This window comes from Panthera leo, chromosome D2 (genome assembly GCF_018350215.1).
Source record: "Panthera leo isolate Ple1 chromosome D2, P.leo_Ple1_pat1.1, whole genome shotgun sequence".
Classification (NCBI taxonomy): domain Eukaryota; kingdom Metazoa; phylum Chordata; class Mammalia; order Carnivora; family Felidae; genus Panthera; species Panthera leo.
The window spans coordinates 8,780,497-8,791,931 of record NC_056689.1 but is presented as its reverse complement, the minus strand read 5'-3'; the positions used below and the strand labels follow the sequence as shown (position 1 = coordinate 8,791,931).

General features: G+C 38.4%; 1 protein-coding gene across 5 annotated transcripts in view; it reads right to left on the bottom strand.

Annotated features, from left to right (window-relative positions):
• Positions 1 to 2,146: 2,146 nt before the first annotated feature.
• Positions 2,147 to 11,435, bottom strand: part of LOC122201671 (zinc finger protein 345-like) — a 46,709-nt gene continuing 37,420 nt past the window's right edge. For all 5 annotated transcript variants that reach the window (XM_042907533.1, XM_042907536.1, XM_042907534.1 and 2 more), the window contains 2 exons: positions 5,898 to 6,002; positions 2,147 to 5,792 (listed from right to left, as the gene is read on the bottom strand). In XM_042907533.1, the coding sequence (XP_042763467.1) occupies positions 3,757 to 5,792; positions 5,898 to 6,002 (2,141 nt within the window). In that variant the 3' untranslated portion in view covers positions 2,147 to 3,756. The remainder of the gene's footprint in view (positions 5,793 to 5,897; positions 6,003 to 11,435) is intronic.

Here is an 11,435-nt window from a genome sequence, read left to right as displayed (position 1 = left end):
CCAATAAGCTGGATTTTATCAAAATGAAAAACTTAAAAAAAAATTGTTTTAATGCTTATTGATTTTTGAGACAGAGAGAGACAGAGTGTGAGTGGGCAAGGGGCAGAAAGAGGGAGACGCAGAATCTGAAGCAGGCTCCAGGCTCTGAGCTATCAGCACAGAGCCCAATGTGGGACTCGAACTCACGAACCGTGAATTCATTACCTGAGCCGAAATCAGAGGCTTAACCAACTGAGCTCCCAGGTGCCCCATCAAAATGAAAAGCTTTTTAAGAGGCCACACACTGGGGGAGAATATTCACAATCAATACAAATAAGACAAACAACCTAACTATGAAAAGGGCAAACGATTTGAACAGATGCTTCACAAAATAAGATACACAAATGGCCAGGACTTGAAAGATGCATAACATCATTATTAGGGAAATGCAAATGAAAAGCACAGGGAAATTCCACTAGGCACATGAAAATGGCTACAGTCAAAAGTCACGGTACCAAAGTACTGGCAAAAATGTGAATAACTGCGACTCTCACACAAGGGTGACGGAAATGCAAAACGTAACAAGCACTTCAGACAAGTCAGACATTACATATATTAACCTACAAACCCAGAAATTTTACTCCTCAATATTTACCCAAGAGAAATAAAAACACGCCTACATTAAAATGCACAAGTTCACTGCAGCTATGTTCTTAATAATCAAAAACTGGAAACAGAATGGATAAAGAAGCTGTAATATATGCATACAATAAAATACAACTTTGCAATAAAAACGAATGTGTGACTGATACGTGCTAAAACATGGATGCATCTCAAAATCATGCAGAATAAAAGACAGATGAGCAAGAGGACATCTTGTATAGATCCATTTACGTGAAATGATATTAAGAACATCAATCTAACCTAGTGACAGAAAGCAGATCACTGGTTGCCAGGGGCCAGGAGGGAGGAGGAAGTCCCAGAAGTGGATGGGAAGCGGAAGGAGAAACCCTCCTGGTGATGAGGGTGTTGTCTCTCTTAATTGTAGAAGTAATACGTGTGAGTATACTCTTACTAAAATTCAAGTAGGAGGTGACAGGGTGGCTCAGTTGGTTAAGCATCCAAATTCAGCTCAGGTCATGATCTCGCAGTTCGTGGGTTCAAGCCCCACATCCGGCTCTGTGCTGACAGTTTGGAGCCTGGAGCCTGTTTCAGATTCTGTGTCTGCCTCTGTCTCTGCCCCTCCACTACTTGTGCTCTCTCTTTCAAAAATAAATAAATATTTTTAAAAAATGTTTAAACAGATCTTTCTTAAAAATATATATATCCTCACAAAAAAAACAAAAAAAAAAAAAACTAAAAAAAAAAAAAATATATATATATATATATCCTCAAAAAACTAAAAATAGAACTACCCTATGACCCAGCAATTGCACTACTATGCATTTATCCACGGGATACAGGTGTGCTGTTTCAAAGGGGCACATTCACCCCAGTGTTTACAGCAGCACTATCAACAATAGCCAAAGTATGGAAAGAGCCCAAATGTCCTTCGATGGATGAATGGATAAAGATGTGGTGTGTATATATACAATGGAGTATTACTCGGCAATCAAAAAGAATAAAATCTTGCCATTGCACTACATGGATGGAACTGGAGGGTATTATGCTAAGTGAAATTAGTCAGAGAAAGACAAATATCATATGACTTCACTCATACGAGGACTTTAAGAGACAAAACAGATGAACATAAGGGAAGGGAAACAAAAGTAATATAAAAACTGGGAGGGGGACAAAACAGAAGAGACTCATAAATATGGAGAACAAACAGAGGGTTACGGGAGGGGTTGTCAGAGGGGGGATGGGATAAATGGGTTAAGGGGCACTAAGGAATCTACTCCTGAAATCATTGTTGCACTAGATGCTAACTAATTTGGATGTAAATTTATACACACACACACACACACACATATACATATATATATATATATATATATATATATATATATATATATATATATATATAAAATAAAACTCAAGTTGGATACTTAAATAGGGTATATTTAACCATATTTAAATGACTGCCCAGAGTTGATTTTTTTAAATTTTGAAACATTATTGTTTTAATAATGAAACTCTTAAAATTTTGAAAATCACAGACAGGAAAATAGACATTATTGTTACAGTTACGTAATCATATATTATGCTTTATTAAAACAAATCAACTAAAGCATATGTATAAATATCAAAACCATACATCTGAAGACAAAAACAAGTTACAAAACACGTGTTCCCACCGATACCCTAGCAAATCAATCACACACACACACACACACACAAACATACATTAAAATATTATTGTATAAGTAATGAGACATGGATCAATATTAAGTAAATCGAGAAAAGTGCTGAAGGTGGAAAAAGTCATAGGATATGGGATAGTTTTGAGGACGGTGTGCATATAATTCAACTATTCTCGTAGTACATTACTTCCAACCTGCAGCAGGCACACAGGCACACAATGGTTATGCTATTGCTCATAATTTGACACACATAGGAAATATGTCAAGTTTCTCCCCCCTGGAAAGCCAGGCTATCATTGGGTCAACAGGTTTGAATTCAAGCAACAAAGCTAAGATGCTCTTCCTGTAAATTTGAACTGGGGCACAAAGGTCATATGCACTAGAGTACTACAGAGTAGACATTCAATGTTATTTCTGGTTCCAGAACCTACGAAGAGGAAGCAGACACATCCTTCAGACTGCCCCTGGCTGGTGGCGGTGTACATTCTGGGCTGGGCTAGTCCACGGTGGGAACCCCTATAGTAGATCCCAGGAGGAACCAGACCATCACACATTATTTGCAGAGGTGACAGCATAGTTGGGGGGTGGACTAATCAAAAACATACGATGGCTCATGATAGGGAATGTCACGGGGTGACACGTGTTTCTCCAAAAGTGAAATCAGAGACTGAGAGGATTATTCTGTTTATTTGTTCTTTTCCAAAAGCTTCACGTTGCATGGTTAGTGTTTTTATAAATGTCTACCATCAGCTTTATTTCTATTAAAGAATTTTGAGATCAGAGAAAAGCATGACTTTAGGGATAAGAGATCTAAAGGAAAATTTCTGTCCATATTTCCTAAACACATACTTCCTTCAATACAATCTTCAGATATGATAAAGTCTGGATTTTGTTAAAGCCTGTACATTCAAAACACGTTTAGGACTTCCTCTCACTATCAATTGTGTTGCTCAACAAAGGGCATTTCTGATAAAGTTGCTCAACTACGTTTGCTGCATTCTTTGGGTATCCCCCCTATTACTCCTCTGACCTACAAATGAGTACAACTTGTGGACGAAGGTCTCAAAAAAAAATGTAAGATGCTGACAGTTTTTCCCAAATGTGGTCTGATTACTAATGGCCAAATTCTGGAAGAACATTTTCATATCTCTGATTGACAGGATTACCTCTTATGTAAATTCTTGGTTTAATAAGCTCTAATTCATAATAAAATAATCCCCCATACTCCCTACCCGTATTAGTAGGCTTTCTTCCACATGCAGTCATTTTTAGTTGTCTTATTTACATCAGATTCTCAAACATTCATCAAATTCAGAGTGTTTTCCCCTATGAGTATTCTCGTTTGCTCTGGAAGATGACTTCTGGTAAGAGATTTGCCATGCTTTACATTCTTTGAGTCACGTCCTTTGTAAATTTTCCATGGTATTTTGAGGTATGACTCACGAGAGAAAGATTCCTCTCACCGCTGTATTTACTAGTTTTCTTCCTCTGTGTGTAACCTTGGATGTGCTGTGATAACTGATTCCTTGGCAGTTACCTCGCACTCAATACATTCATAGGGTTTCTCTCTTACGTGTCTTCTCTGATGTACTCTGAGGCCTGAGTTGCAACTGAAGGTTTTCCCACAATGCTTACACTCATAGGGTTTCTCTCCTGTGTGTGTTCTCTGATGCTTAGTGAGATCTGACTTATGACAGAAGGACTTCCCACATTCGTCACACTTATAAGGTTTCTCCCCTGTGTGTATCCTCTGATGTACGGTGAGAACGGATTTCTCCGAAAATGATTTCCCACACTCGTTACACTCATAGGGCTTCTCACCTGTGTGAGCTCTCTGATGTGATCTGAGGACTGAACCGCAAGTGAAAGTCTTCCCACACTGATTACAGTGATAGGATTTCTCCCCTCTGTGTGTTCTCTTATGTACTGTATAGTCTGACTTAAGGTAGAAAGTTTTCCCACATTTCTTGCACACATAGGGTTTCTCCCCTGTATGACTTCTCTGGTGTACTGTAAGGTATGAATTCCTAGAGAAGAATTTCCCACATTCCTTACATTCATAGGGTTTCTCACCTGTGTGAGTTCTGTGGTGTTTAGTGAGGTCCGATTTATTGTAGAAGGTTTTCCCACATTCATCACACTTGTAAGGTTTCTCGCCTGTGTGTATCCTCTGATGTACTGTGAGAACTGATTTCTCAGAAAAGGATTTCCCACACTCGTTACATTCATAGGGTTTCTCCTTTGTGTGAGTTCTCTGATGAACTTTCAGGCCCGAGTTACGACTAAAGGTCTTCCCGCACTGATTACATCCATAGGGTTTTCCCCCTATGTGAGTTTTCTCATGTTTCGTGACATCTGACTTGTGACAGAAGGTTTTCCCACAGAGCTCACATTCGTAGGGCTTCTCCCCTGTGTGAGTTCTCAGATGTACTGTAAGGTACGAGTTTCTGGAGAAGAATTTCCCACACTGATCACACTCATAGGGTTTCTCGCCTGTGTGTGTTTTCTGATGTATTGTGAGGACTGAGTTGCTTATGAAGGTTTTTCCACATTGGTTACATTCATAGGGCTTCTCCCCTGTGTGAATCCTCTGGTGTACCGTGAGATAGGACTTATGGTAGAAACACTTCCCACATTCCTTACATTCATAGGGCTTCTCTCCTGTGTGAGTCCTCTGGTGAATTATGAGGTGTGAACTCCTAGAGAAGCATTTCCCACAGGCCTTACATTCGTAGGGTTTCTCTCCTGTGTGGATTCTCTGATGTAAAGTGAGGAGGGATTTCCGAGAGAAGCGTTTCCCACATTCCTTACATTCGTATGGTTTCTCTCTTGGATGTATTTTCTGGTGTTTGGGGAGTTTTGACTTTTTGCAGAATGCTTTTCCACATTCGTTACATTCATGGACTTTGTCTCCTACGTGTGTTCTCGCAGTTATATTAAGAACGGACTTCTCCCGGAAAGGTTCTCCCAAGTTGTTATATTCAAATACTCTATCTCCTGTGTCAGGGAAGTCTGATCTCCTATTGAAACTAACCACTCTATCAATGTACTCATAACCCTTCACCTTTAAATGAACTCTAGGTTTCAAGAGGGAGGACTTCTCAAATGTTTTACCGTATTCATTAAACTCATGAAGATTTTCCATTCTTTGTGCTATCTTACGGACCACGAGGGTTGCATTATTACAGAACGTTTTATCAGATTCATTATGTTCACGAGGACTCTCTCCTATACAAGCTTGGTTATATGGGACAAGTGCCTTCTCATGGAACTCTTTCCCGTATTCCTCATATTCCTTATTCCTTTGAATTAAGCATTGTTGTACATTTTTAATTTTCTGATATGGAATGAAATCTTCATTACGACTTACATATTTTTGATTTTGAATGAATTCACAAGGTTTCTCCCCCATTTGAGTTTTTTCAGGGTTACTATGAAGGAACAATTTCCCACATGGATTGAGGTCATCAGGCTTCTTACTTAAATAGTTTTTCTTATTAACAATTAATTCTGAAATACATTTCAAATTCATACCACATGAGTCACATTTACAGGGTATTTTTATGGAAGGAATGCTGTCTGTGCTGAAATTAAAAATGTTTCCTAATACATTACCTCTGTGTACAGTCAGTGTTTTGTTGTTGATAAATGGAGCCTGCCAGAAATGTCTGTGCTGGATTTCTTGATTCTGTTCTAGTTGGTTATCAACTTTGCAGACTTCTAGAAATGAAGGAAAAAAACAAAACAACCACAACAATCATAAGTAATGAATCTTATGGTAATTATGATGAAATTACACTTACAAACAAATGCCCTTTTACACAGTTGACTTAGTTTTATGAAATAAGACAGATCCAAATAGTCGTGTTGCCCCATCAGAACAGTTACCTCTGTTTATATCAGAAGAAATAAAACCTGACAGGGTGGAAAAAGGGGGATAGAAACTTATAACAAACACAACTATATTTGGCAATTTACAAATATGTACTTCAAGACTTCATATACACAGTAGAAATAAATATAAAGCACGGTGAAGAAAAGGAAACAGTCATTGAAAAAAAAGGGGGCTGATCTAGGAATGGGAAATACAGAGAACTAGAGAGGCCCTAAAGAAGTAGATGAGAATGCCCTGAAGAGGTACCAGAGGGATGATCTGATATTCTGAAGGATCAGACTTTAGGTAATTTTCCTCCCATCCTTACATTGTGCACCTAAATTCTATGGTTTACATGTTTCCAGTTTCATCCCCTTCTTTTTAAAATTACCTCTGTTTTGGGGTGCCTGGGTGGCTCAGTCAGTCAAATGTCTGACTCCTGGTTTCAGCTCAAGTCATGATCTCACAGTTCGTGAGTTCGAGCCCCACATCGGGCTCTGTGCTGACAGCATGGAGCCTGCCTGGGATTCCCTCTCTCCCTCCCTCTCTTTCTGCCCTTCCTCCAGTCTATCTCTCAAAATAAATAAACTTAAAAAAAATTTTTTTAATTATGTCTATTTTGTTACACGTTAACTTATTATACCGTCAATGCCAAATTAAATCCCCAAAACACCGATTTCTTTGTGCTTATGAAAGGACTCCTGTAACGTAGCTTCTAAGTTTCCCTCCAGTCATGTTACTTACAAATGTCTCCCAGGAAATATGAAATCAGATAAGAAGGCTGAAATGACCAAATCCATCAACTGTTTTTAGTTGTGGTATATTCAGCTTAGTCTCAGAGTTTGTTCAAAAGGGAACCTCTACTACCACCAGACGCTAGTTTTCCCCCATTTTAAACATGCTCTGATATAATAGTAATAATTTTTTCTTGACACTCAGATCTCTACCTTTATTGGTTTTATTCATAACCATGGAAGACCTGACCTAAAACACTTACCCTAAGAATTCTCAGCCATACTTCACGTTACCTTCTTGCTTAGTACATACAACATAAAACCTACTCACAGCTCATTGTCTCTAAGTGCCATCACAGCAAACAGACTGCAGTTATAATTCTGGGGGGGCGGGGGGGGGGACTTTTTCCCAACAATATACATAATTAGCTGTTGTTCAACTAATTATGTTGTTCAACATAATAAACGTCTTCTTTCTACAAATGCCAGACTATTAATTTGCCAAAACTTGTTCAAGTTCAACCAAGACTTTTCACTCAGCGAGCTTACATTCCCACTTTGGACTTGCTCACAACTTCATTCTTCAGGAAAATGACATGTCTCATAACTCACGTCTTCACAAACTTCTCTACAATTTCAAGTCCCACATACACTGAAATTTAAAATCAATCACATTCTATACATCTCATTCTATCACAATGTTAGATTACACTCCCTTGAAACATAAACATATCCTGTTAATTGCTGAAATTTAGAATACTCAGTAGTCTTTTTTTTCTTTTTCCAACCGCAAACTATGGTATCAGAAGTATTTATATCTGATTTCCTCTAAATTCATCTGAGTGGATTCTGGAAGTAATGGTCCTTAACAAGTGGTGTGCTTTCCAAAACAAAGATCAAGTTTGTTCTTGATCAAATTTATAATTTTGGACGAGAATCTACAGGTTTATAACCCAACATGTGGGTTTAGAAATTAATTTCTCATAGTATTTTGTGAATGAATGTATATAGGCTCTCTCACTCAAGGGTCACAGTTAATGAATTAAGTAAGGATCCAATATCTACTCTATGTTATATAACAAAAAAAAGTATGCTCTCAGAAAAAATTATAATCCAGATAATAGCTTCATTCAAAATCCATACACCATCAGGAACCAGGTTCTACAGCAGATGATGTAAACCAAAGCAATGAAGGAACATTTTACATTACAAAAGGTGTGGAAAGCTGAGTGTAAACTTAAAATTCATGACGATGATATTCACAACAGGAACAGTAACAGACCGTTTCCGTGAGCCAGGTACTGTTCCATGTACTCTTCATGTATTAATTCACAAGAATTACCAAATACATTAGAAATGAAATGTGACGTTGTAGGGCAGGAAAGCATATCTGGGGGTAAAACTCAGGAAGAAGGATTAAATGGGAGTTTAGCACCAGTTCTGTGCCACACAGATGAGATGTAGCCATATTTAAGGGTCATTAAAGGAGGAAAACTTAAATTTGCTATATTACATATTGGGGAAAATATAACTCAGGATATTAACATGATAAATCAGATGCTTTGTGGGGCAAAGTCTAATTTCATTTAGGAATTAGACCATCAAAGGGTAAGACAGTGTGCCCAAGTGTTTTGGGGGATGTCAGTGCAAACTGAGAATAGAAAATAATTTGCAAAGTTTACAAAATAACAACAATACTGATCTAACATTAGGAAGGAAGGAAGAAGGCAGAAAAATAAAATACCGTGACGGTCAGTTGTAAGAGTGGAAGACTCAGAGAATGTAACAAATCAAGTGGGGAAAATCTATGATTTGTAAATGCTAATTGTAATATTAGTTCTTGCCACACTGAAGGGATCAGGATATCCTACCCAGGACGTCCTACACACAGGCAAGTAGAACGCTGAATGTTGAGTGGGCAAAAGATGAAGACAGAAACATGGACTTCTCAGGATAAATGAAAACCTGGCATCTTAGCCATAGGAAGGCATTACCCTATTCTGAAGATCCAATTTGACAAGATGTCTTCTAACAGATAAATTTAGTCGGTTCGATGGTGATTATCGAAATGTTGCAAAGTCCTCTCTTGCATTTTACTTGGTACTTTACATTGGCCACAGTTATCCATTCTATTGATTCTCCTTTCCTTTTTGGGCTAATTTTGTATCTTTTCTACTTTTTCTTCTTTACAACTTTGAAAGTTACACACACTGGTTTCTCAGCTTTAGGTGGCTTTCTGTTAATCTTACCATAAATACTTAACTTAAAATCTGAAGTAATTCAAAATCTTGAACCTCTTTTTCTGAATAAAAGAAGCATCAAACTCAATTTGACCACCCCTCACCTCATTTATATGCAGTTATTGTTTTGCAGATCATAGTGTCTTTTTTAGTCCCACACATTAGGTATCTTCATCATGTTATACACATTATTGTTCAGATTTACCTGGATGTTTTCTAATTTCCTATCACTAACTGCTCTTTCTCTCATCTCCAGCATCCTTTTGGGGATCATATTCTCTTTTCTAGTAGTATCTCCATTAGAATTTTACAACGAAATTACGCAATAAAAGGTACGGCTTCTATCGTTTCTTTCAGGATCAACCCAAGTTTTACAATATGCTCCGACAAGAACTGTCCCGTTGACTAAACCTTAGTTAGGCTCCACTGAGCCCTGTTCTCAACTAGGCCTTTCCATGTTTATCCAGGCTGAATTCGGTTCTAGCAAGAGTCCTTTTAAGTCAGTCTAGTGGGAAGCCCCTCACCCTTGATATCTGATCAAGTTCCTTATTCCCTGCCCTTGATGTGCCTGGTCTGCATTTAGCAAGAATCCCCCTACCCCTGATGTCCCTCTTAGTACTGTTCTATCCAGTGATCCCCGCAGATTGTTGGCTATACGTCCCTAGCTGCCTTAGCAGTATTTGGAGTTGAGCTCAGTTTTACTGAAGCTTCTCACTTACTATTCCCATAGCTATTGAATAAAATCTGTATCTATCACCTTTAGCTGGAGTCTGGCTTTATTCCTCTTTGAAATAGCATCAGCTCAGTCAACTGCTGCAAGAGGAACAGGAGCAGAGAGGTAAACCCTCTGTGACACAGGCTTGGAAGGGCGGCTGAAAATGCAGCACAGACACTGATGAAATTCTCCTGACACAGGACAGTCAAGGACTATGGAACACAATCAAATACAGCCACACATAAGTAACTGCAGTCCCTGCCAAAAATAAAGGATGAAATACATCAAACCACAAATTTAAGAAACAGAAAGCAGGGGCATCTGGGGGGCTCAGTCAGTTGAGCATCTGACTCTTGACTTTGGCTCAAGTCATGATCTCACAGTTCTCGAGTTCGAGCCCCACATCGGGCTCTGCGCTGACGCACGGAGCCTGCTTTGGATTCTCTCTCTCCCTCTCTGCCCCTCCCCTACTCGTGCTCTCTCTCAAAATAAACAAACTTAAAAAAAAAAAAGAAAAAGGAAACTGAGAAAACAGCAAGGAATACCCAGAAAACCTCAAAATCAAATCAAAGCTAAACAGCTGAAAACCAAAATGAAAAGAAAATCTTGAAAGCAACAAAACAGAATATTAAAGAACAGAAGAACAAACACTTGAAAATCACAGGAGGAGGGACGTTAAGCCAGAAGAAAATGAAGTGAATCTTTCAAGTATGTGCAGAAATGAGTGTCAATGCAGAATTTTGTATCTAGAGAAAACATGTTTCATAAATGAAGAGGAAATAAAGGCTCTTTGGACAAATAAAAGTGGAGAGAATTCACTGCCAACACATCCATGTTGTAAGAAATACTAAAAGGAGTATTAGAAAGAGTAAGCTGCACAAAGAAATACAGTGCTAATGGTTTAAAAAAAGAAAGTAAATAAAAGATGCCTTGTGGGGTTTGAAGTAAAATATCACATAGAATGGGAGGAACAGAAGTATATTGACATAAGATTGCAAAGCTACATGTAAACTAGTATGTCATTTGAAATCAGACTGATAAATTAAAGATGTTGTATTCCATAGGGCAAACACTTAAATGCTTGAAATATTCTTATTAAAAAATAGAGGTTTTCACACTAGGTAAAATAGACCCAACCATACGGGTCTTTGAATGCTATCGATAGAAAATCCACTCTAAATATAAATAGGCTAAAAGTTAAAAGATGGAGGGGTACCTGGGTGGCTCAGTTGGTTAAGCCTCCAACTCCTGATTTCAGCTCAGGTCAAGACATCATGGTTCGGGAGTTCAAGCCCAGAGTTGGGCTCTGAGCTGGCAGTGTGGAGCCTGCCTGGGATTCTCTCCTTCCCTTTCTCTCTGCCCCTCCCCCGCTTGTGCTCTCATTCTCAAATAAATCAACTTAACAACAAAAAAAGTAAAAAGATGGAAAAAGATATACATGGAAACGTTAATTAAAAGAAAGGTGAAGGTACTATGTATGCGTCTTTCTTTTTTTGCCTCCAGCATTCTGACTAAAAACTGAGGGTTCCTGTGACTAGCCAGCCCACCTCAGATTTGATAATTTGCTAGAACAACTCACAGAACTCAGAA